The sequence below is a fragment of the Acomys minous genome (assembly GCF_964271855.1).
Source record: "Acomys minous genome assembly, chromosome: 15".
In the NCBI taxonomy this organism is placed as follows: Eukaryota; Metazoa; Chordata; class Mammalia; order Rodentia; family Muridae; genus Acomys; species Acomys minous.
Genome location: NC_140497.1, coordinates 46733714 through 46761057, shown reverse-complemented (window position 1 = coordinate 46761057; position 27344 = coordinate 46733714). Strand labels below are relative to the sequence as shown.

At 41.7% G+C, this 27344-nt stretch overlaps 1 protein-coding gene across 2 annotated transcripts; it reads right to left on the bottom strand.

Moving 5' to 3' along the window:
• Positions 1-27344, bottom strand: AADAT (aminoadipate aminotransferase). 2 transcript variants are annotated; one of them, XM_084758151.1, is made up of 13 exons: positions 27110-27344; positions 24756-24924; positions 21118-21250; positions 17790-17864; positions 15387-15596; positions 13092-13157; positions 11654-11736; positions 11153-11249; positions 8742-8803; positions 6934-6998; positions 5271-5377; positions 966-1067; positions 1-319 (listed from the first exon to the last, which is right to left on the bottom strand). In XM_084758151.1, exons 1-13 carry the CDS (start codon positions 27174-27176, stop codon positions 278-280), a joined length of 1278 nt encoding a protein of 425 aa, XP_084614277.1. In that variant the 5' UTR covers positions 27177-27344; the 3' UTR covers positions 1-277. The 2 variants fall into 2 exon arrangements, with proteins under 2 accessions (XP_084614277.1, XP_084614278.1); XM_084758152.1 differs by having other exon boundaries at positions 26999-27128.

Sequence of the window (27344 nt, the reverse complement as noted above, 5' to 3'; positions counted from 1 at the left end):
TTAGTTTAGACGAAACATTTATTGGACATTAGGAAACAGCTATAGAGTTCTTTACAATAAATCTTTTGTGAGTTGAAAACTAGTCAGAAGGCAAGAGTAGACCAGAGAGTTATTGTGGCAATATGACAGAATTAAAGGGGCTTTGTTCAGCTCAATTACTGTGGGGGTCTCATGAACTGGATCCATTCTGTCCATCAAACAGCAACAATTGTTTCTTCAACAAAGTACAGAAGTAATTTATCTAAAAATTATGAGGACAATGCTGAGTTTAATTTCTTTATAAAGACTCTTTTATGAGTTCGGCCAATCTCTGGAAGGCCTAAAACAGAAAAGAGAGAAGCAGTGGTGAAATCAAGGTGGTGCTTTGGAAAGCCCTGTTGTAACTCTGGGGATTCGCATAGAATATCCACCTGATGTAGGAAGGAGGCAGTGAAAAGTAAGGTTGGCAACAGCTTGATCTAGGCACTGGGATGTGGGTAAGTACACACAGGCATACACAGCTCCATGTTTTAATATTAGACCTTTCATGCATCATTTCCTATTTTGTCCACAGATGAGCTTGGTTAGTAGCATCCTTTTGGACTCCTCTGCTCATGGGTCTTAGGATATTTTAAATCATAGCTATGCCTTTTTTTCTTCAGAGAAACAAACCAGTGGCTTATGATTTTGCTATTTGTTTATGCTATTCCATGAAGGAGGGAAAAGGTATTGCCCCAGAACCTGTTGGAACAACCCCCTCGCCTCCCTGCCTGTACTGTTCAGTAAGTTCCAACCATTTCCTCACAAAGACAACAACCTTTAACTCTAATTTAGTCTGACTTGCCTACCGATGCCAAGCAACAATGTGAAAAGGAGATGTTTATTAACTTCATGACTGGGGCCACCTCAATTTGTAGCTTACAAGGTGGTCACGCACCTGTGAAGTCAGAGCTAGGAGGCTGTGTGGCTCCGCAGAGGGTACTCACCATATCCATCTGCTCAGCAGTAACCATGGAAAAGGATGCCCTGAAGAAGGAGGTAGGGGCTGAGCTGTCGATAAAGAAACCATTTCCAGGAACGAGTAAGATCTGCGAGAGGTTGTGGAAAACAAGTGATTAGGCCATTGTAGAAGAACCGAAAGAAAATTTAGGAACATGCAATATCACTGTGGGAAGAAATATTTTTAAGCTTAAGAGCCATTAATGAAATAAGAAATTACAAGAGAAAGCAGAAATAGCACATAAAAATACATATGGTACACGATAGACAAACCTGCATGCATAGAATTAGGAACAATATTTACCACCAATATGACCAATGCTATTTTTTCTCCACAAATAAACAATGCATTAAAAACTGAGACGAAAACACCAAGATTTAAGTTTAAATGTATAAAGGACAGGTTAGAAAGAAATAGCAAAAATACAAATAAGTGCTAGCTGCCCACAGAAGCAATATGAATGCAGACATTGAGGTTTCTAACTGGGACCCGAAAGACAACTAGATATTGGCCTAACAAAGAGTAAGGACCGGTATTTTAGGGAGAAACATTAAATGTAAAGGCCCTGGGGTAGTAAGTAAATGGTACATTTAAGGAAACTGAAAGAGCACAAACATTTAATACATAAAGTAGAAGTATAAAAATGTTAGTATGTGTGTCAAAATAGGGTGTTGAGAATAGCAAACTGCTCTTCTTATGACCACGGAGGGAGGGACAGCTGAAGGACCAGACATTCATTTCTTCTTCATCCTAGACAAACGCGTATACTTTATTCCCTTTCCTGCCTCTCTATCTCCATTTTATCCTCCTTCTCTGCCACTTCCTCTTTCCCTCCATCTTTCCATCCTCACTTTCATGCTGGGGGTTGAAACCAGGACTTCACCCACTTTAAGCATGCTCTCTGCCCGCCTGGCACTCCTAGCTTTTTTGTAGTTATATTGGTCCCATCAATAAATCTTAACTAATGGATATAAGCCTCTTCCATTTTGTAGCAGTCTTAGAATACACATTAAAAGACAAAGTAGAATTTATTTCCCACTCACCTAAAAATTAAAGCCACAACCTGGGGTCCTCTTATATTTGGCCTCCAGTCTTAATGTGTATTCTAAGACTGCTACAAAATGGAAGAAACTTATATCCATTACACACATCCTACCTCAAAGAAGATGGTGAACATCATAGAACCTTTTTATGGAGATGGCTCCAAATGTGGCAAACCAGCCACTGGGCAAAACGTCCTTGTTTCTGTCACAGACAGAATTCTGCCTAAAAAAGGGCAAGCTTGTATGCAAGCCGAGTTGACACCCAAACTCTGCCAAGACAGGGTAAGCAAGTCTTCAATAGTTCCTACCTCACAAATATGTCTGTCAGATATACTGGGCCAGAAGGCTGAAGATGATGCTCCAGCATTATAGAGAGTTTTGGGTGACTGTTCAGGTAGCAAACTGTCTCTGTTGTTTGCTCATTTTGGAAGCTGCTAACCTCCACTTCCTGTTTACTCAGGTAATTAATTTTATTCTTTCTCAAGTCTCTGGGTTGAAGATGAGATAATTTAGTTTTATAATTAAGCTTAGTTGTTTAGGGGTTAAGATGTTTTTAGGTGTAGATTGATATGGATTTACATTCAGAATTTTAGGCTCACCAAGATAGGAAAGATGTTTTCTTCAAGGTTGCCAACTACCAATAGCCAAAACACTATGAAAGTAACTTGATATAATTCCTGATTGTTTTGCTGTTCTTCTTTCTGTATGTAGTTTACTGTATCTATGTATAATAATATAAATGAACATGTTAAAAAGAAAAATAACTTAAAAAATTAAAGACATTTAGAGTTATTATATTTTATATAGTAATGGCTGTTGATCCTCAAAAACATTAAGTAACTGGTTGTTGTTACAATCTGTAAATCTGGGTACTACTTGCTAAAACAAGATGAGTTTAGAGTGAAAAGATACGGTGCACTCTACAGATTTCAAGTTGAAGATGGGATTCATTATCTCAGCTTAAAAATGTGAAAGCCATCATTTCTCTTGATAAGGCAGAAATGTTTTGAGATGGACTAGAAGTAAGGATCTGTAGGAGAGGGAGGATGCTGTCAAAATCTGGGCTAAGGCATTGGTGATGTAGTTGAGGACCATTTAGAATAGGCTAAGAAGCCCACACCAGGATCCAAACAAGTTTGGAAGAAAACTAGACACTATGTCAGCCTCCATCCTTAGCAGTCAGCTCATGGATGGATTCAAACAGCCACTTACCAAAAATTATTAAGAATGATGTCATTGACAGAAAAAAATTAAACTGGAGAAGAGATCAAGTTGGCCAATCATATTAAAATAAATTCACTTGAACTAAACTCTAGGCACTAAGCGTTTACTGTGTGCAGCGAATGAGAGGACAGATTGTGACCTTGCCTGGCCAGTCTCTCTCTGGACCTGATGGTGAGGAAATTGACCCTGTTGTACCTGCATGGTATCTTGCCCACTTGCCCATGACAACCCAATCTGTTCTTCTAGAGTTACTGCCTAGACAAAAGTGATTCTGGAGACAGATCTCAGGGCTTCCAGAGACAACCTCATAAGCACGGTAAGGGTACGGATAGGGAGAAGAAACAATTTAATCAGCCAAGTGAAAAGCTACACAGGAAATTTCATCTAGAGTTTTGAGTTTACTCAGTGCCTGCAAGTGAAGGCTAAGAAAATGTATGATTCCAATATAAGAGGGGGTGGCGGGGGTGGGGTGGGGTGGGGGGGTAGGAGGAGAGAGACACAGAGAGAAAGAGACTTACATAACTTAATTTTAATGAAAGAAAAAAGCCACAAGTTTTCTTTGTAATTCAAGCCTTGTAAAATAACCAGTCAAGAAGCTAGAATATATTCAAATTCTTCTAGAAAACACAACACCAGTGCTCATAAAATCTGGGCGATAAAAAGATGGGGTGTTTCATCTGTGTTATTTTTTTCAATGCATCTGCCAAATTTCTTACAATATGCATAACTTATTTGCATTCCCGGGGGTGGGGTGGGGGTGGGGTGGGACTCCTTCCACATCAAGTACTAACGGCAAGCGACTCCCAAGCATTTACTGTGCTCGTATCAAAGTGCCAGGTATTAACTTCCACTCATGAGCCATTTAATCCTCATAGAAAGTTGATGAGGCGGGATTCTGATCCTTCGTGCATGAGTGGATGTTTGTGTGTGCTCAGGCTTCATTGTGCATGTGGTGGTGCAAGGACGTGTGTGTGTGTGTGTGTGTGTGTGTGTGTGTGTGTGTGTGTGTGTGTAACCGTTCGGCTCCCGCACCTTTATGTGAGTTCTGAGATCCAGCTCAGGTCAGTTGGCTTGTGTAGCCCAGCAAGCCCTTACCCGCTCGGCTCTCTTGCGGGCCCAGGGATGGGTTCTCACTGTACCGATCACTGAATCACAGGGAAGTGTAAGAGACCCAGAGCTAGATGTGTGTTAAGGAATGACTATGAGATCAAACCCAACAAGAATGTTTGAAATTGGACACCAGAGTTCGTGTGAAAGTCAGACCCCACTCTCCACTCAACTGTGGAGAATGTCCTGTCCGTTGGCAAGATCTGGGTAGCGGTTTGAAGTTTCCTGCATGTATTGTTCTTGGCTGGTGCCATAGTTTAAGGAGGACCCCTGGGCCCAATTCTGCCTATCATAATGTTCTTCTTGTAGGTTTCTAGGACCCTCTGGATCCTTCTACTTTGCCATTCTCCCATGCTTCTCTCATCTAGAGTCCCAATACGATGTCCTCCCCTCTGTCCCAGTTTCCTGGTAAGTGAAGACTTTCACACGAACTCTGGTGTCCCATGGATGGGGAGACCTGGTGGCACTCAGAGGAAGGATAGCAGGCTACCAAGAAGAGACTTGATACCCTATGAACATATACAGGGGGAGGAAGTCCCCCTTAGGTACAGTCATAGAGGAGGGGAGTAAGGGGAAAATGGAAGGGAGGGAGGAATGGGAGGATACAAGGGATGTGATAACCATTGAAGTGTAATATGAATAAATTAATAAAATTAAAAAATAGTTAAAAAAGAAAAGAAATTGGATACCAATCCAGTCACCGATGCAAATGGTTGTATTTCCATCAGTTTAGCCCATCTGAATTGTAACTTTAAAATGCATTATATTTATAAGGATGAGATAATATACCTAATATATTCCAAAATGGCTGAGCCATAAAAATATCTTTTTTCCCCATTTTACTCAAAGAAAATGAGTTCAAAGAAACAGTATAGCTTTTCTTTTGGCCCTGTCTTCCACCCACCTCCCGCTTTTACCTGTTTTTCAATCGCCTTTTTTTCAATCAGTTCTTTTGTATCAGAGATGCCCTTAATTTTAATCCACAGGAACATGCCAGCTTTGGGCGCATGCCACTCTGCCAAACCTACAAAGGAAAGAAGATCACATCCTCTAAGCAATGGTTATAAACAAGCACTTCTAGACAATTTGTTTTGGTGCCCCAAATTCATGTTCTGGGTTTATAAAAAACAAAACAAAACAAAACAAAACAAAACAACTGAGTGTTGGGCTAAGAGGCTGACTGTAAGAGAGACAGTAGCTCCTGTGTGCAGCGAGTGCAGTCAGCATTCAGAGAGCAAGAAATTCAGTGTGTCCCTCCTTCACACAGTTCGACACACCTAAGGTTATTCCAGTTTTTATGTTGATTCTTCAGTACTTTCTGGAGTCTCCTTGGATATCATAAATCCTATTATTTATATAATAGTTTGCATGTCCAGATGGGTTAATTCAGACAGAAATTTAACTAACTAGGATAAAAGTACTTAAATCAGAGAATTCCAGAGATTCTTCAAGCTTTATATGTGACTATTATGATAGAAAAAAAACTAAGAAGAAAGGATGAGTACTTTGATTTTAATTACTTAAATAATATTTATTGTCACCACTCCTATACAAAGTGGTAGAAATTCACTCTTGCCATACAGATAATAATTCTGATTTTAATGAAGACTTTACAGAGAAAAGTATATGACAGACACAGGGATTGATATTTTTTGACTTATCACTCTTCACCTCAAATGCATTTTTATTTTTGGCTCTTCAAGACAGGGTTTCTTTGTGTAGCCTTGGCTGGACTCACTTTGTAGACCAGGCCGACCTCAAGTTTACAGAGATCCACCTGCTGCCTCCCTAAGTGCTGGGATTACAGGTGTGTGCCACGATGCCCTGCTCAAGTGCTTTTTTAATGCTATCACTAAAACTAGGTAATTTATCTGACTTTTTAGAATAAAAAGCATCCTAAATTCAATGTAACAATAGAAAATATCAAACAAATATATGTGGCTAATGAATAGAAGGCAAAGGATTTTAATGAATTTACGAATTTTTTATTATACCATACTATTTGTTTTTTAATTTATTTTAAGTTATACACAGAGTCTTTGGGGAGCAAAGATTTGAAACAACTAACAATTTCTGAAAGTTTTTGAAAATGGGTTTTATTCAGCTGCAGGTAGTATTATTGATTAATGCTTTGATGGAGTTTTTTTTTCTTCTAATCTTAGAACGACAAAATCTGGGGTTGACATTATAGCTCAGTGGGTAGAGTGCTTGCCTTGAATTCCTAAGACCCAGGATCTATGGCCAGTACCTCATAAAGTGGGTGTGGTAGTATACATCTGCAAGTTCAGCACTTGCGAAGTGGAGGCAGGAAGATCAGAAGTTCAAGGCCAACCTGGGCTACAGGAGACCCTGTCTTTAAAAAAACAAAACAAAACAAAAAACACCTTGCGACAGATGGCAGAAGTGGTAGAACCCAAGGGTTGATAATGTGAAACATGTGTGACTATCCATAGGGCAGCCTTTCCTTGGAAGAAACCGCTTACTCTACCATTGCCCTACACCAGGACTGACCACATGTACGCCTGTCATCTGCTCTAGAGATGCTCTTGCTTGTTTCAGCACCAGATGTTCCCCACTCACCACTCAGCCACTTGTCTGCGGCGGCCAATACCAAATCCCTCTGGGTCTTGTAGAAATCAGTAGTTCTAGAGGAAGACAAAGACGATGAGTTCAGAAAACGAACCACAGACACAAGAAAAGCTCTGGACTCCAGCCTGTAAGAATTTCTTTTCTGCTTCGGTTGAAACATTAACTACTTCATAAGAGAGCACTGTATTGCTTTGATGTGTATGCTGAAAAGCTTTTTAAAAATACTTTCCCCCCCCTTTTTAAATAGAGAAATATAAGTATAAAAATTAATAGATCAAAATTCATTCCTTTATAAAATATGGAATTTAAATGTAGCAAGAGGAGCGTGACAGACCTTTGTGTTTAGTTGATTTCCGGAATTGTCATTTTTTTGTTTTTTGGTTTTTTTCTCTTTTTTTTATTAATTTATTCTTGTTACATCTCAATGGTTATCCCATCCCTTGTATCCTCCCATTCCTCCCTCCCTCCAATTTTCCCCTTACTCCCCTCCCCTATGACTGTGCCTGAGGGGGACTTCCTTCCCCTGTATATGTTCATAGGGTATAAAGTCTCTTCTTGGTAGCCTGCTATCCTTCCTCTGAGTGCCACCAGGCCTCCTCCTCCAGGGGACATGGTCAAATATGAGGCACCAGAGTATGTGAGAAAGTAATATCCCACTCTCCACTCTACTGTGGAGAGTGTTCTGTCCATTGGCTAGATATGGGTTTTATTTTTTTAAATTAATTTATTTAATTAGATTACATCTAAATTGTTATCCCATCCCTTATATCTTCCCATTCCTCCCTCCCTCCCGCTGTCACCTTACTCCCCTCCCCTATGTCTGTGACCGAGGGGCACCTCCTCCCCCACTATATCGTCACAGGTTATCAAGTCTCATATTGGTAGCCTGCTTATTCTTTCTCTGAGTGCCACCAGCCTCCCCACCATAAGGGAGTGGTCAAATATGGGGCACCAGAGTTCACATCCTATGGGAGAATGGGGAAATAGAAGGATCCAGAGGGTCCTAGAAATCTACAGGATTTGTCATTTTTCTGGGAGGAGAGCCCTGGAGATGAAAGGAAACTGTATTGAAATGCTGAGTCATTGGTCTGGGAAAGAGGGGACTCCTGTTTCTGCTTGTTTCTAAGTGGCTCAGGAAACAGCACATTTACATAACAAAGATAACTCATGACTTGTCTTGTTATACTGACAGTCATAGTCTGTCTCGCTCACTCATACCTAAACCAGTTTCTACCATGTCCTGTGTCCTTAGTTGGCTATCAAAGAAAATGTTCATGTGTGTGGGTAGTTTTTCAGCTGAAACAGTGAACTCTAGCTCACTGTCGTGTGGGTGGACACGAGTTCAGGCTAGACCTTGAGGCAGCTGAGAAGACTTTCTATGTGGAAAGGAACTAAAACAAAACAACTATTGCATTTGTGTGATTTGGGGGTGTTTAGGAAGGAAGAATAAAGGGAATAAAAAGATGGCTCAGTGGTTGGGGACAGTTGCTATTCTTGCAGAGGACCGGGGTTGAGTTTTCAGTGTACACACAACAGCTCATAATCATCTCATAGCTAATTCACAACAGTCTGTAACATTGGTTCCAGGGGATCTAATGTCCCCTTCTGGCCTCTACAAGCACCAGGCATGTGGTACACAGACATATATACAGCAAACACCCATATACACAGATTAAAAATAAACAAATCTCTTTTAAAAAAAAGGAGCAAGAATAATAAGTTAGTATTCTAGATGGTTTATGCTTTGTATTCTGGGCTCTTATTTTGCTCACACAGATTTTTAACATCTGGCTCAGTACCTGTCAACATGAGCTAGGAAGCCCTCTTCTCCCCATTGGTGTAGAAGCTGGTATATCATGAGCTGAAAGAGACAGAATGGCAGGAAGGTCATGGTTCATTCTGAAGACAGAGTTTGTGCTTTCTAAACACAGAAGCCAGTCTCTCTGCTCACATGGAAGCACATGGGAAATGCAATAAGGAGTCTAGGTTGTATCAGTGACTTCAATACACTTTAATTAAAACCCAGGATCATGACAGTAGGCAGGCTCAGTTGCTGAAGTGCTCACTGCACAAGCATGAGGATCCGAGTTCAGACCCAGGTGTCTTTGCCCAAAGTGACCATAATGCTGTGCACTTATAACTTCAGTGCTAGGGCTGAGGGGCAGGGGATTCCTGATACTTGCTAGCAAGCAGGATGCAGGTTCAGTGAGAAATCTTGTTTGAAAAAAAAAAAAAAAGGACATCTGATGCGGACCCCTGACCCCTGGCCTTATGCATACACCAATGACCATGTACTTGCATGTGCGCACACACACAATGCGCATGTGCACACATGCACATACACAACACACACACAATGCACATGTGCACACATGCACACACACAATGAACACATGCACACACAATGAACACATGCACACATACACACACAATGCACATGTGCACATGAAGGAATCTGACCCAAGGACAGCCAGCTTATGTTTAAAAATTTTCACTACCCCAGGAATGTACTTACCCCTCCCCAACTAGGAAAGTCCCAGTGCTGGTCTATTAACCAATCAAGTTTCTCTGCTAAGTTCTGCTTCTGTAAAGGGTATAAAAAGCCGTGCCTCTGCTTCTCAGGGTCTCCAACTCGAAAGGGTTTGGCAGACCTCGTTGTGTCAGCTCAATAAATTTCTATGCCTTTGCATCGACAATGGACTCTGTCTCTCAATGGGGACACTGGGAATAGACTAGAGAGATTTCTGGAGGCCTCAGTCTTACACACACACACACACACACACACACACACACACACAAAACAAAACAAAACAAAAACAACCAGAAAACAAAGCAAAAAGCCCCCTCAAATACAGAGCTTTCTTACATGCCAGGCTCTACTATAACATATTAATAGATCTGTCTACTTGAACCTTCATTATGATTAAGGGATATTAGTTCTGTTTTACTGATAAGGAAATGGAAGCACAAAGGTTAATTTTCTTTATGTCAAACAACTTGATCATAGAGTTTGGGTTTCAAGTCAGATTTTCCAACTCCAAATCCATGCTATTGACTACTGAACCATAATGCCTCTGTAAATTTGACAACATACATAAAATTCTCTTTTTATTTTCTTCTTGGTGGTATGAAGGATCAAACCCAAGACCAGTTGGCTGCTAAGCAGGCATTGAACCACTGAGTTGTGCTCCTGGTCTTCCAAACATATATGGCAGATGTATTCTTTTAAATAGGGAGAGATTTTCTATTTAAAATGGCGGAGCTCTGGATGTTAGAATAAATTTCTGTTGGTAGGATGCAAATATATGGGGAAGTACCTTATTTGGTTAAATATTAGGACATTTATATTTTATAGGATGTACAATGCAAAATGAGTGTCCTTGAAACAGAGACGTTTCATTTTGAGGGCCAAGAATACGGGTCAGACAGTAAAGTCCTTGCAGCACAAACAATAGGCCCTGAGTTCAGATTACCCGAGTTAAAAGCCAGGCACAGCATCAAGAACCTGTAATGCCAACACTGGAGAGATGGACACAAGAGGGTCCACAGGCCAAGTTGGGGAGCTCCAGGTTCCGTGAGAGACCTTGCCCCCCAAAATAACATGGAGAACAATTAAGGAAGACATATGAAGACGGCCTTTGATTCTTACACACAGGTGTACACTCACCCAAATCCACACATACAGATACACATGAACACATCCAGGCATGCACATAAGACCTAATTCTCAAGATTACAATAATTTCCCAAGTACAGTACATTTTCAAAGTTTGTGAGGAAATTTGTTCAACATCCCTACTTAATTAAAATGCTTCAGGGGCAGCTGAGGAAGACACTAAAAAGTCTGATTTCTTAATATCACTATAAGTTCCAACACAATGAAGCCAAAGTTTGAATTATTTCATCACATTCAGTTCTGTTTTGTTTAGCTCTACAAATTAAAAAAAAATCTAATAATTGACTGACATTTATCGTGCACCCAGAGACACAGATGCATATACCCCGATTCATAGACACTCTGGGCAGGCAACATAGCAACACCAGCTTAAACAATTTCTCATTTGCTGCGTAAATTAAACCTCTTCAGATGCTGGTCTACAGTCTAGGAGGCGGAGATTTAGCATTTGATTCTTCTTCCCTGTCAACTTAAGGTAATCTTATTTGCTTACATCTGATTCTGATTAAAAAAAAAATCCTAGATCGTGCTTACCTGTGAGAGAGTGCAGGCATGTAGAGTCGAAGCCTGTGTGTGCAGAACAATCCTCTCTATCAAGGACTTGGGGCCGGTCATAAAACCTACTCTCAACCTACACAGGAAGACGAAAGGTTTCATTCCACCCCTATGTAAACAATTAATATGAATTGCTTTGCTGATTTAACTAGGAGAGGAGTGACAATGGGAGACAAAGAGAGCTTGGTGACTTACATATTCTAATCAAAGTACTTATTTCTTATTTCAAATGCATTTAAATTTAAGTAGATATGATGAAAACAATGTAAATATTAAGAATTTCTAAACACGGTATTAGTATAAGTTTCCAGAATGTTGACCATCTTCCCACAGTTTAGACTAATAGCCAAGCGTCTTTGAACATGCCTGTTAGTGATCAAGTGTATTTTCAGGGAGGTGGAACACAAGCCTTTTAAATGAGAAGAGTCTCTCAAACGAAAGGATTTGAGGCTAGCATCAGGTTAGAGGCACGAGCCTTACCCTGAGGAGAGGACTTTTGAAAACGTGTCAGCTCTGATCACCCGCCCGTCGACATCCATGGAGAGAAAGGATGGTGCCCAGGGCTGAAAAAGGAAGACAGCCGCTGCTGATTTTCAAATTCTGATCATCATAAGGTTACTTTACACAGTGTGGAGAAGGCAGACAGGCACAGAGTGGGCACAACCCGCAGTTACGTCTTACCTCTGTCTAGGTCTCTGTGGTGTGTGTGTGTGTGTGTGTGTATCTGTGTGTCTGTGTGTGTCTGTGTGTGTGTATCTGTGTGTCTGTGTGTGTGTGTGTTTACTGGTGTCTGCCTGACCTTGGGCTTTCTTTGCTAAATATACTCACAAAGGTTTCCTGATTTGCTCAAGACGTCATTACTATGAATTTGGAGAAACTTCAAACAGACCTTCTCTGTCCCCCTGTCCCCACTGGGTTTGAAATTTAAGGCTGTTAGATTCAAAGGAAGAGCTCAGAAGAAATGAGTGCAGATAAATCAAAAAGTTCTCCCAAGATGACCAGCACCATGTGGGGGTTGTTCAGATACAGGGGTGGCCCTTGGAACTGACTAGAAAGATAAAAATTGATGCAAATGCAGGGGAGAAATCTAGCTAACGCTGCATACTTACACTAAGATTTCCCTTGAAGTAGTCAAGTGAGTAAAGGTTCATGGTCACACAGGGCAGAGGGTCACATCATGCTCTGTGAAAGTATGCAGCAAAGCGAGAAGTTTTGTGTCTTCTCAATATATGTAAAGGGAGGAACCAAATCCAATTATAGGATGGATGTCTGTAGTCCCGAGAGCATGTACTGGTTAGGCACTGGCATCGGGTACCACTACTATTGCTTGCTGGAAAACTACTAGCATGGAATGTAGCATACACAGTGAGGATGGCTTTAAAAACCCAAGATCCTCCAGATAAAGTTCAGAGCATGTGACAAAGATGCTATTATGTGGTTGCAGTGCCTTCTCTGTCTATTGAGAAAATGGGCTGATCACAGTCCAACTTACCCTTCAGCTTGAGTGCCATCTCAGCCTCCCTTTGGCCATCATTCTAGACAGTTACACTTCCCACACTCAAGTTGAGACACAAGGTGAAACCCACACGATGTCCCTCATTTGATGGCTGTGGTTATGTGCAGTATGGTTTGGAGGTGAGCACCACCAGCCTGACTGGCTGTGCTTGTCTAAACACATATTTCAGAGAAGGAGCTACTATCCCAAAGGTAACTAATTTCTACAAAGAGCATTAATAAAAAAAAAAAAAGGAAACTGGAAAACAGGGAATACTGAAAACCAATAGAAAACTCACTAATACATATTAAAGTTCACTGTGAGAGCATGTAGATTTGACTCCAGCCAGGTTCCAACCTCCAATGCAACTAATAACACACAAGTGCTCTTTTGACAGTGATGTAAGCACACAATATCACGTACCTTGTCAAACTGGAGAAAATAGTACGGATCATCTTCTATTATGAGGAAATCATATTTTCTTGCAAGCTAAAAGATTAAAGCAATATATTCACTTCTTAAGAGCTGTCTAAAATGAAAGTTATCTGTAACCTCTGTTCTGTGTTCTTATTCATTCATTTATGAACTGTTGAGTTCTTGTTATCACAGACATTGAGGTTGGAGATGACTGAATTACTAAAGGCTCTTTTTCTCATGAATGACAGAATGTACACAAGCCAGTTGGGTAATGAATAGGAATTAAATAGAGGTCACATCTGGGGCAGAGCGATAGGATACTGTGCTGGCAAGTCTTATGTCAATGTGACACAAGCTAGAATTATATGAAAAAGAGGGAATCTCAATTGAGAAAAATGCCTCCATAAGATCCAGCTAATTAGTAATTACTAATTACTAATTACTAATTAGTGAGTGATTGAGGAGGGCCCAGCCCTCCATCCAGGATCTGCTGGTCCTGGGTTTCTAGTAGAAGGCAAGTTGAGAAAGGCATGGAGAGCAAGCAAGTAAACAGCATCCCTCCACGGCCTCTGGGTTCTTGCCATGACTTCTTTTGATGATAAACTGTGATATTGAGGCAGGCCAAAATCCTCCCCAAGTTGCTATGGCCTTGGTGTTTTTATCAGCAATAGCAACCCTAGGACAGATAAGTTACTCAGGTTAAACCTCTGGGAAGAGCTTACTGACAAGGTCACATTAGAACTCAACATGATCAGAATAAATTATTTATGCAAATATTAAGGAAAAGGATTCTAGACTGAGGGATGGATGAAAGCAGAGACCTTGGGGTGAATGGAAATTTGGAATGGTTTAGAGACAGAAGAAAACAATATGGCATTGAGGTGAGAGAGAGTGAGTGAGAGAGAAAGAGAGAGAGAGAGAGAGAGAGAGAGAGAGAGAGAGAGAGAGAGAGAGAAAGAGAGTCAGAGTCTGAGAAGAGAGTGATGGCATTACAGAGTTTCACAAACATGTAACAAAATTTAACCTTTAGAATTTGGAAAGCCACATGGCCAACCTTTCATTTACTATACAGCAGCTAGGACCGGTTGACATGCAAACAGTGGCGAGTTAGACACTCTGAGCCAAATGCAACAGGGTGAGTGATGACATCATGTTATCATGCAGTGTGGACACACAGTGGCTTAGGATGTGGGCCTAGGAGTGGTGGTGGAGAAAAATAATGGACTTAGAAGAGCTTGATGGTGGGTACCACTGGATGGGTTGGATATAAGAGAGGACAAAAGAGAATAGAAAGAAAGAAACGAAGATAATAGCTCACTAACATTATTTATGTGGCTATAGAGCATGGAGGGCTTGGTTGTACATGAGAAACTTAGGGCTGGGGAAAAGCTGGGAGTTCTAGTTGGGCCAGGCTAATTTTGGACTGCTATTGGACATCTATGGAGATACCAAAATGATTCACAAGTTGAGGTTCGGGGAAGAGATGGAGCTGAGCAAGATGGAGCTGGAATTTATAACTGTGGAAGTGGATGATGCCATCTATTGTAGATAGTACACAAAACTCTGGAGATAGCCTGGGAGAAGTAAAAAAAAAATAGTACATAAATATGAAAGCAATATCTTGATCCTTTATGTTTTCTAAGTAAAAAGCAACTGGTTGAAAAATCTGGCTGTGATTCCAATACGTATGATTGGGAGCCATGGAGTTAAATGGGCTCAACAGTCACGTTTAAGGCAATTTCCAGGAAAGAGTTAGGCACTCATTTAGGTACGGCACCAAGACTTTACAGGAGGCAGAGTTATCGCTTTTCTTCTGATTTATGACAGTTTCTGGATAGGTTTGATGTTAAAAATGGTGAAAAATAGAAGGCAGCACAGGTACCTAAAGAGATTTTAGAAAGAAGAGTCACTTACTGTTTTTTTAAAAAAAATTCCTCCTGTAGCACGGAATGACAATAAGCAGCAGACATAGCAAGTCTAAAATCCAGTGCAAACACAAACATCTAGCCGTGAAAGCCAGATGCGTCCTTGTAACAGGTGGCCAAGAATGCCAGGTTTTTTTTTTTCATGTATTAAAATACCAACTGGGGAAAAATGAGGTTCCGAAACAAAAGACCTGGCATTTTATTGTGCTACCTGTATAGGAGGAACCCTGGCACAGATGAACGAGTCCCTTTTTACTAAAAGGGATCTTCCCTGAAATTAAGGCGTAATAAGAAAGGCAACTTGAATTTAAGACTCTCCAGAAAAGGTAAATGAGAAGTTGGAACACATACATGCTTGTCACTCTCTTATAAGTACCTCGTAGATTTCCTTTTTGCGGTCTCCTGTCAATGAGGTGCCTGTAGGGTTGCTGCCGTTTGGGATGGTATAAAGAAATTTTGGGGTCTTTTTCGTGGGGTCCTTAGAATCTTCTGGCTTCCATCGGGAAAGTATTTTTTTGAGACCCTCTGGGATAATGCCGTGCTCGTCACTGGGGACATTAATCATGTTGCCACCCAGCGGTTTCATCTGTGGAGGACAAAAGAAAGCCCCAGAATGCAGCATGATTACAAGATGTAAGCATCATTTTCTTTTTAAAACTGTACTGTCCGTGCCCTTAAATATGGAATCGTGCACACGGCTCCGAGCTCCGGAGGGTCGAGCTGTGTATTGTAATCCTATTATTCCTCTGAGGTAGGCTTCGTTATTGGTCAGCATTAGCTCCTGTCTGTTCCCATGAGAAGGCTTGTACCTCTTTGCCTCATTGATGTTATGCTTGGTAGTTTAAGTTTGGTAGTCCCTGGTTTTGGGGCTCCATAACTACCTGATTGCCACCTTTCTGCACCTAAGATCAACTGAATTCTGCCTTGCTAGTCACGTAAACACTTCCCTTTGTCCAAGAGACCGTCGACACCTCTCCGGTTCACTGGGAGCAGAGGTACCCAACCCTGGTCTGCATGGCTGTGTCTGGTCCTTCTCGCTGACCTACAACTAGGACTATTCCCACTGGGTGAGATCTCTGACATAGTGGCCTCCACTGCCACTTGGCCTCTGAAATATCTTATAGTACTAGGTGGCTGTGTCCCCGGGCCAGCTCTGCCACGGAGCTGCGCTCTTTTGGTCGCTGTCCAGCACAGACAAGTCGCAGGAACAGTCTGTACCTGTCTTTTGAGTCACTATCCATTTCTGGGGACACCCTAATGGATTACTGGCTTCGCCATTCTGGAGAATTTCAAATCCCTATGTCCACATTGAGGGCTGCTAAGCTCACACACCTCTGCAAGCAAACTTGGACAGATCTAAAACTAAACAGTTTTAATTATTGCCAACAGTTTTAATTTATAGCCAAACCTTTTCTTTGTTTCCCCAAATTTTTCAAGCAGAGTCTTTTTCATTATATTCAACCTTTTTCTCTCTGCTCTCCTGAGAGTTTCAAATGTACACCTAAAGGGAATTGTCTCTCTAACCTATCAACTTTGTCTTCTGCCCACATATATCTTCCATTATCCTGCTAGGCTTGTTGCATCCAGGACATCGCCAAAGCAGCTATCCTCAAGTGCTCCAGTCCAACCTCACAGATCGTGTCAGATGGACCTGGATTGCCCCTCCCAGCCACAGATGTCCTCAGATTCTGGACAGCAAATGCAACAGCCTGTTCTTCTGGAATCTGGTCAACATTTCAGCCTTTTAACACCCTGTTGCCTCCCCATACTGTCAGCAGGAAAGTCAAAGACATTGATTACTTCACCCCTTATCCATTTACAAAAAGGCTGAAATGGTGTGCTCATGACCCAAGACAAACAGCTCCGGGTTCTCCTAGCCGTCTTTGGTTCCTATCTGCTGCAGGACATGGCTGACATACCCTGCCCTCTACCATGAACTTTCATATCATAGCTTCTCCTTCCCCTTCACTATATAACCTGGACACTCTGTTGCTATTTCTCTCTCTCTCTCTCTCTCTCTCTCTCTCTCTCTCTCTCTCTCTCTCTCTCTCTCCCTTACATGGCAGTCAAAAGATGCTTCCAATGAACCTACATTTATATATTTCAACTTACGTTAAATGAAAAGAATCCAACGTTCCTCATTTTTTTAATGATAGGAAAAGGGAGGAATGTTAGGATTCTGCTTCAGTCTGTCTGTGATGTCATTGCCTACCTGCCATGGGTGCATGGCTCTGCCCAGGGCTATATAAAAGGACAGACTTACCTTGCCTCTTTCTCTTTTACTCTCTTACCTACCTCCTTTCTCTCCTCCTGTCTCTGTCTCTGTCTCTCTCTGAGGTACCCCACTGCCTTTCATTCTTTCCCCATGCTCACTTAATAAACCTCATATAATCTAATATCTGATGCCTGGCATTTTATTATCTTATTTCTTCTTTTTCTTTTTCTTTTCTTTTTTAAAATTCACTGGTATGGAATATTGTTTATTGACGCAAAATAAGTTTAACTTTGATACATTGATATAGAATTCAAATTTAAGATTATTTTTTAACACACATTATATATATTTCTACTCTATAATGAAAGTGACTTTACTAAATTAGAGACAGGTTGGGGACCAAATTGCTTTTCACACGGTAACAAACCACAACAAGTTTTCAACACAAGAGACTACTAAGCTTTATTGCCAAGGAAGAACTCTTTTTCTCAAACAGATCTTTGAGGTGACTGACATTCTAAAGGGCTATGGGAGACTCACTGTTTTGTGGAAATATGTACTCACAGCACAGAGGGTTCCTGGATACAGCGGTTCATTTAAGAGAACAGTGTCTCCAGGACTGATGAGCATTTCAAACGTCTAACAAAAGAAGCACGGGTTAGCTTGGGTAGAGTGGCTCTCAGGCTTAGAGCAGCTTTTCTTTAATGCTGACAGGATGCAGAGGAGGAGTTGGAAATGTTTCTGCAAGGGCCAAGCAAAACCTGCTTTGTAAGACATAGTGTATGACATAGCTGTGGCTCTTCTCTGCCCTCTACCGTGAGAGAGCAGCCACAGGCAGTGTGTAGTGAGAGTATCTGAGTGCCAGCGACACTTTATTTACAAACCTAGCTAATGGGCTGGATTTTTCTTTTTTAAAAAATATATTTTATTAATTTATTCATATTACATCTCAATTGTTATCCCATCCTTGTATCCTCTCATTCCTCCCTCCCTCACATTTTCCCCTTACTCCCCTCCCCTATGACTGTGACTTTTTCCATCTGCCAGTTTGTTACCCTCTATTGTAAAATGGAAAAATAAAGCACATAACTGGTTTGGCTCCTAAACTTTTTCCTGTTCCTTTATTGCTTCTTGAAAAAAATGTATTAGATGTCAATGATCAGTCAGGCCCGGGAAGATTACTGGAGGTAAAAGTCCTTGGTGAAATGACAAGCATCACACTCTCATGAAGTTGCTGGTCCTCAGCAAGAGGTAGACACTAATCAGATAACTATCTAAATAGAGAGGCAAAACCAGTAGCAAATGGCATTAGGGCCAGGTGTCCAAAATGGACATCTCATTGCAGGACTTGGATATTCACAGAACTCAGGGACGGTTTCCTTGAGGAGTGATGTCCTGGCCTATATAGGGGTAAGTGACAATTAGAACTTGAGATGGAATGTGAAAAGGAGGAGGAGGAGGAGGAGGAGGAGGAGGGGAGGGGGTAAGTGTGGATGGACTATCCAAGGTAAGTATTCGGGCCATGGAAGGTGATGAAGGACTTTAAGAAGGGAGAGAAGAAGAGACACATTATCAGACATGCAATTTAGGAAGATTATTCTGACTTCACCATAAGATAATTAAGAGACGAGGGACAATCAGGTGGAAAGTTTGGAGGACTGTTTGGGAAGTTCCTGATCCGGTCCTAGGGATACACACAGGCAGTCTGTGTTAGAGAGAATGCGCGATAGATGTTTAAGAAATGACACCCAAGTGGTCAGGATCATGGACTATAAAGGAATGAGGAAGAAGAGCTGAAGATTTTTAGTGCCAATCCCTTAAACACAGGGCCACAATGATGCCCATATCTGAGCGAGTAGATGAGTGGTTTATTTATTTGCTTTGTTTTTCTGCCTTTAAACATCCTACCATAGCGTTAAATAGACAAATGGATGCCTCCCTTCAGGAGGAGCGTGAGAGTGGTGGGCGTGTGCTTGGCATCTCATGAGTGTGAGCAAAGGCATCCAGAGGCAGAATGAAGACCTTCTCAAGGAAATCAGAGCTAAGCCAAGGAGGATAGTGTAAAGGAGGCCACGCAAGCCCGACGGAGGAGAGTCACATGCTGAGAGAGCTGGAGTGTAAAAAAGCACAAAGTGGTCAGTGCTGCTAAGTGATATTTAGCAGTTTAGTGTGTAAGGTTTGGTGGTGTGGACTCTGTGAATACTCCTTATGTTATTTGTTACAAGGAGATGCTTTTGTAGCCCAAATGTAGGGTCTATTATGACTCACTTGTATAAAAGTCACTGAATAACTGCCCCTTTAACTCATGCTATGCGACAATTCCTACTTCATACTTTTTCTTTTTTTTCAGCTTAACAGTTTATATATTGAAGAGTGTGGTGGTACACGCCTTTTATCCCAGCACTTGGGAGGCAGAGTCAGGTGGATCGCTGTGAGTCTGAGGCCAGCCTAGTCTTCAAAGTGAGTCCAGGACAGCCAGGACAACACAGAAAAACTATGTCTCAAAAAACCAAAAAGAAAAAAAAGTTTATATATCACAATAAAAAAAGGCCTATTTTCAATTGAGCTGGAAGATTTAGCTGTTGTTTTCCAACTTGGCCTGATGCTTCTTCATTTATCTTGTTCTTTCTGAGCTTTTAACATCTTATAGAAATCAGACACCTCCTAAAAGTTCCTAATGGACTTTGCCTTCACAAGACATCCTGTTCCCAGGGAACTGGGACTGACATGTGTCTTAACAACAAATGAAAGGGAGAGCTTATCTTGTAAAATTTTTATGGGTAGTGGGGGACCTACAAATACCAAATGTCCCAACTTGAAGGGGAACTGTACCACCTGGGACATTGATTAAAGGATGTAGGTGAATTCTCAAGGGGTCACCCCTAACTGAGGAGCTAGTGGCAGTTGACAGCTGCTGGGATTGGGGAGGAGAGGGAGAGGATTTTTCTTCTGGTGTATTTGTCTACTGGTCAGTTGCCTGCAATTTAGTGGATGGTTTCACATGTGTGCACATATAGGTGCCTTATTATAGGTGTACATTAATTGGTTTTAGCTAGTTATTTAAAAAAGAAGGAGGAGGAAGAAGAGGAGGAAGAGGGGGAGGAGGAGGAGAAGAAGAAGCAGCAAATGTGAACTTGGGAGGAAAATGTCAGTTCAGGAGAATTGGAGGAAAGAAACATGGGGTGGATATGATCACATGTCACTGTCTTCATTCATAAAAATTTCAAAGAACAAATTCAAAAATAAAATAGACATAAGAGAAATGAGAAAAAAAATCTATTCTTGACTTAGCCAGGTAGAAATGAGGTTAATTTACTTAAAAAAAAAAGAAGATGCAACTATAAGAGCTACCATGGAGCACATGGAGCGAGTAAACCAGATTATTGTCATGGTCTCCGTAATTAAGTCACTTATAGTAACTTCCTTCTTTGGTATGGCTGGAACTGTAACAGATAAATGAAGTAAGTGTTTTCTGTCTCTTTTCACAAGGAAAGGTCACTGCATCCTTTTCAAAGAAAGTCAATTCTTTGAATTTCTAAGTATCAATCCATAGACTCACAAATGTTTCTCTCTAGGGGAAAAAAAACCCACACAGCACCTAATTATTTTCCTTTTTTTGATACACAAAAAGAAAAGGTTATTTTGATTTCTAATACCAATCAATTAACCCAAAGCATTTGTACATGGCTTGTCTGTACAGTCAATCTCGCCCCCTTGCCTGGCCCTCAGCCCTCCCATCCTATCTTTTGACTTGGATTATTATCCTAGGTGAAGACAAAAAAGCCTACCAGTAGCCCACAGAACATGGCCCCCCTGTAGTGTGTGGGAGAAAGACTGCATTTAGGCGTGTGCTTGATTCCACACACAGCCTTCCTTTCCATCCCGTTCTTACCTTACAGAGACCATCTTGGCAGCCTGACGTGATGCAGATATCCATCTGTCCTTGACTGGGTGGGTAGTGGACAGTTGGGGGGTCATGCAATTTTATTTGCAAATTTTTTAGCCAGGACAGAAGTTCTGGAATTCTAAGGCATATAACACATTTTAAAATTTATGGTCATAATAATCATAGAAAGAGTAGTCAGGGAAGAAATAGTGGCTTAATATCAAACTCATTAGACATTCAATTGAAAAATCCCTTAAATGCCTTTCAGCGCTATCAGTGTTCTCACTTTAAAAATGAGGCAATAGAGTTAGACATTAAGAGATTCCCATAAATTCAACCAGCCAGAAATTCACATAAAACCAGTCACTTAATCCATGAGCCTAGGCTTGAATCTACATCCTACTTACTTCAAGGCCTAAAGGTTTTGTTTGCGCCTTGGACATTTTTTACATAGCAGAGTATTTGCTACATTAGGGAGATTACTATAAGCTAACTAGACATTTACTCAATTCATGTGCATATTAATAGCATGATTTCAATAAATTCTTCAAACGGAAGGTGTTTGTTTGTTTGTTTTGACCACATATATAGGCCAGGTTGGCTTTGAGATGGTGCATATCCCACTATACATCCCACAAACACATTTAATACAGTATTATATAAAGATTTAATGAATTAGCCTTTATCATTGGAGGAAGACTATCTAAAGGAAGTCTTAGGGTATATGGTTCAGCTTGCCTTTTGGCTGTCAGAACTTATGGAAGCAATGTATTTGTTCCTGTTTAAAAGGAAACACCATGACACCTGCCAGAAGACTTCCACAGCTCTCTTTATTCCCCTAGACCCAACCCCTCAGTCTTATTCTTAAAACATCAGCAGATGATTGCTAGCTGCAGCCCCTTCCTCCCACCTTTGTAGAAAAATTTTAACCCAGAAACAAGGCTGCTGTGGCAAGGGATAACATGCAAACACCTAAGTCTATGTGAGCTGGCTGGAGTGCAGACATGCCACACACCTTTAATGCCTCTAGCTGGAATACAGGCATGCCCTTAGAACACACCTTTTATCCCAAACAATGAAGATGAAGTTTTGAAACAGATGTCTGATGTAGGGGCAGACAGTGGTGAGAATGGGAGAAAGATTTAACAGAATAGGATATGCCAAACCTGCATGAGAACATAAAGGAAAGAGAGGCAACTTAAGAGCAGTGCAGAAAGAGAGAGAGAGAGGAGGCAGTTTTACTGGGAGACTTTTACAGAGAGAAGTTAAAGAGAGAGCAAGCTAGACACGGGTGAAGACAGAACAAGCCAGAGAATGAGAATGAGCCAGAAGATTAGAACAGACTACTAGAATTAATTGGAGGCGAAGCCGCGCAATTCTCTCTCAGAAGCTGTGAGAAGCCAGTTTGAGTCAGTCAGCTTGGAGAGGCATCTGAGCCAGAACAGCTAACTTAAACTTACACAATATGGCAGTTGCTTGGAAAATTGGGAATTGATTTGCCTCAAAACCTAGCTTTGCCACTCTTGTGCATCTACCCCAAAGATGTTCCATCCTACCATAAGGACACTTGCTCAACCATGTTTATTGTGGCTTTGTTCGTAATAGAAGCTGAAACAATCTAGATACTCCTCAACTGAAAAGTGGATAAAGGAAATGTGGCATATTTACACAATGGAAAATTACTCAACTGTTTAAAATGACGGCATTATAAAATTTGCCAGCAAATGATGAAACTAAAAAAAAAAAAAATCATACTGAGTGAGGTAACCCAGAGCCATAAAGACAAATATGGCATGTAGGTTTGTATTTATTTACATGTGGATATTAGCTAAGTAAACAAAAAACAAGACCTGAAGAGGTTAGGTAAAGAGGAATGGTGGTGGTGGTTGGGAGCAGCACACACACACATGGATATTGGGGGGGGGGGGAGGCGGGCAGATAGAATAGAATAGTTTTTATAGAAAGACTGGGAGTGGGTAGGGACAAGATTGGGATGGATCAGATGGGAAGGATGGAGTGGAGGGTAGAGCTCTGGGAAAGACGTCTGGAATTGGGGGCATTTGAAGAGTGATATGGAAACCGAGTGCAGTGGAAACTTCCTGAAATGTATGAAGGCAATCCTAATGTCGACTCATAATAATGGGGGAAAAAAAGTCTCAACTGGCCATCTCTTGTTACCAGGTGAGGCTTTCAGTGGCAGGACTAGGTAGCGTTCTGTTGAGTTGTTGGCCAACGGGGGCCCATAGATATCCCCAAACAGCCAAGGCTGTTGCTAAGAGAAAGGCTTGCTCTCTGCAAACTTAGACCAGGTTCCTATTGCTGAGGACAACACCCACATAGTTCATTGAACATGGAAAAGTTGATCTGGTGCCTACATGGAGCCTTCATCCCTTCATTCTAGTCTCTTTGGTGCAGGAAGGTACTCTGCAGACCATTGGAAGAGAAACATGGACACCAACCCAGCCACGAAGTCTTTGCCCTACCGGGCAACAACGGCACAGAACTCGTGGCAATAGCCAACCAGTCAATGTCTAATTTGACTTATGGCCCACTGCATGGGAAGGAAGCCCGTATCCGACACTGCTTGGGTAACCAAGAACCAGAGACTTGTTAGCTCAGAGACCTAGCACAAAACCCAACACAACTGGTAAAAACAAAAACAAAACAAGAAAACAAGAGGATGTTCCCTAATGATATTTTGTTAGGCTCATAGATCAGCATCATATCCGCTCATCATTAGAGGGGCTTCCTCACAGGCAGCAGACAGGAACATATGCAAGAGACCCACAGGCAGATTATGTGGGGGAGAGAGTGTGTATTGAAGGTCTCCATCAGATTCCTTTCCTCAGAGCTCAGGGAATTTTAAGGAAGAAAGACTGTAAGGATGGAGGACACCAGGAGACCATGGTCCACTGTGTCAACGAAGTAAGGTACATATGAGCTCACAGAGACTGAAGTATTAAGTGCCGTCCCTACATAGGTCTGCATCACGTCCTCAGTGAAGACGGTGAGAAAAAGTGGGTCTCTGACTCTTTTGCCTGCTCTTGTGACTCTTTTCTTCCTGTTGCGTTACCTTCTCCAACTTCAATATGACAGACTTTGCTTCATCTTATATTTATTTGTCCTCTTTGGTTGTTATCTCCTGAAAGTTGTTTTTTTTGTTTCTAATTAGATACAGAAAGGGAGTAGATCTGGAGGTGAGGTGAGGTGAGGAGAAACTGGGGGTAGTAGAGGCAGGGGAAACATAATCAAGATAGATTGTATGGGGAAATAATCTATTTTCTATAAAAAATAAAATCCACATTTAATTCATTTTTAAAAAGGAAATATCATTATTGTCAAAGGACTGTTTTATCCATTTTCTCTCTTTCCCCACCACACTGCCTCACCTAGCATTCTTTTCAGTATCATACTCAGCTCAAATGGTACTTTCTTCTAGATTTTTCCTCTGGCTTTCTCAGTCATTGAAGGTTTAGTGTTAGTCCCTGGGGAGGAGCGCGGAACATTTAGTACTGATTTTGTTTTTAGTATTTGAAAAAATGTCCCCTGTCATTGTACACCCCATTGACAAAATGACTAAGTCACTTTATCCAGTGGTATATGAAAATGAACCAATATAATTTTATCATCTATTGACGACTTACCCATTGCTTGAAGAATACTGGAAGGCTCTTTTAATCATCTCGTCTTCAAATTGGATGGTGTTTCCGTTTTCCACGGTGAAAGCCACTGACTTAAAGGGGAACATGTTTGGGTTGGGAGATCCAGCAGCCAGGGAGATGAGAGTTTTTGGTGCCCTGCTTAATGTATCTACTGTATATACACGAAAAAGAAGAGAAAAAGAAGTGTGTCCACTGTGATGTGGTCTGAATCTGTCTCTGACCAGTTCTTATATTAGAATTTAGTACTCAATATGATATATATATATATATATATATATATATATATGTGTGTGTGTGTGTGTGTGTGTGTGTGTGTGTGTATATATATATATAGTGAACTACTTTATTTTATTTTATTAATTTATTCATATTACATCTCAATTATTATCCCATCCCTTGTATCTTCCCATTCCTCCCTCCCTCCCGCTTCCCCCCTACTCCCCTCCCCTATGTCTGTGACTGAGGGGGACCTCCTCCCCCCATATATGCTCCTGGGGTCCTGCTCAAACTATGGCACCAGCCAAGGAAAATATAGGCAGTAAACTTCGAACCCCTACCCAGACCTAGCCAATGGACAAGACATTCTCCACCGTTGAGTGGAGAGTGAGATTGGACTTTCTTTTTTTTTTTTTTTTTAATTTTTTATATTCTTTTTTTAAAATACATTTTTATTAATTTATACATATTACATCTCAGTTGTTAGCCCATCCCATGTATCCTCCCATTCCTCCCTTCCTCCCACTTCCCCCCTACTCCCCTCCCCTCCCCTAAGTCTGTGTCTGAGGGGGACCTCCTCCCCCTGAATATGCTCATACGGTATCAAGTCTCTCCTTGGTGACCTCTTATCTTTCCTCTGAGTGCCACCAGGCATCTCCGTCCAAGGGACATGCTCAAATATGGGGCACCAGAGTTTGTGTGATGCTCAACCATGTTCATAGCTGCCTTATTCATAATAGCCAGAACTTGGAAACAACCTACGTGTCCCTCTATAGAAGAATGGATAAAGAAACTGTGGTACATTTACACTATGGAATACTACTCAGCTATTAAAAACAAGGAATTTCCAAAATTTGTGGACAAATGGATTGAACTAGAAATTGTCATAATGAGTGAGTTCACACAGAAGCAAAAAGAGCTAAATGGTATATACTCACTTATATCGAGACACTAGTCCAAGGTGTACGTCCCCATGAAAAACTACCTACCAGAATAGTGGGTAAGAGGGGAGGACATCCTATTGAAACTTTAGGTGTGAGAAGCCTGGGAGAAAGAGGAAATGGAAGGATCCAGTGGGTCCTGGAAAACTACAGACGAGTCTGGGCCCTGGGGCCCTCCGCAAACTGTGGCAACAGCCAAGGAAAAAATAGGCAGTAAAAACCTTGAACCCCTACCCGGACTAGCCGATGGACATTCTCCACTGTTGAGAGATTGGACTTTCACACGAACTCTAGTGCCCCATTTCTGACCACGTCCCCTTGATGAGGAGGCCTGGTGGCACTCAGAGGAAGGATAGCAGGCTACCAAGAAGAGACTCAATAGGATATATTAAAGAAGGGATTAGATCGTGATAACTCTGCTCTCAGGAGTAGAGGCTGAGCTGCTTCGAGAAGCATCGCCTATTTAGAATGACCTCCCCCCACCTCGCCCCCGCCCCTGACTTCGGACTTGCCAGTCTCCAGAACATTCTGCCATTTATTACAGTGCTCCCTCCTGTTAATCTGACATAGTGGTCTACTGTGCTAAGACTGAATGCTAGTCTAAAACAAATATGAAATAACTTTTTTCAGGCTTCCTCACTTGTGGAGGTATGGAAGAACGGGGGTGGCAGGAGGAGGGAAGGAGGAAGGGAGGGAGGGAGGGAGAGGGAGAGAGAGAGAGAGAGAGAGAGAGGGAGAGAGAGAGAGAATATTCTGGAATCAAGCAAAGGGCCACAGTAGCAGAACACCTTTCTTCCTGTAGCCCAGTACCTTCCTGTGTGCTTCCCAGTTCCGCCTTTGGCTCCTACTTCCCACTCTGAACCCACCCATACCTGTCTTCCCTGTAGTAGAGTCTCTACAGCTGGCTTGCAATCATGTGCCCCATGGCAGACAGCTGAACTTGTCCCTTTGGCTCACCCCAGCAAAAGTCCTCACTGCCTTGCTTCGCCTCCAGCCCAAGTTCTTAATGAACAAAAGTTACCTAATCCCCAGACCCCCCCCGCCCCCGCCCCCGCCACTAATTCTCACGGATTGTCTTCACAGGTGAATGAAAAGGCACAATCTAGGGGTGACCACACCGCGCAGAGCTTCCACGAAGAAAACTCCATTCTTGCAGAACAGGGGAGCTGTGCTTTTCACCTGTGCCTCTGATGGGGTTACGCCTTCTGGCCTTGCTGCTTGCGGTGAGGAACCTTGAGTAATTCATGACTCTACTGGTCTCGTGGTGCAGAACTAAGGAAGCCAAGTCACTTAGAACTGCCTCCCTGCTGTTAGCTGTCCCTGCAGAGTGCCACCCAAACTGCTGGGCTGCCGACTGCCTTTGGTGTCTGAGATATAAAGAAGCCCGGGCCAGGCCGCAGAAAGGACAAAGTCC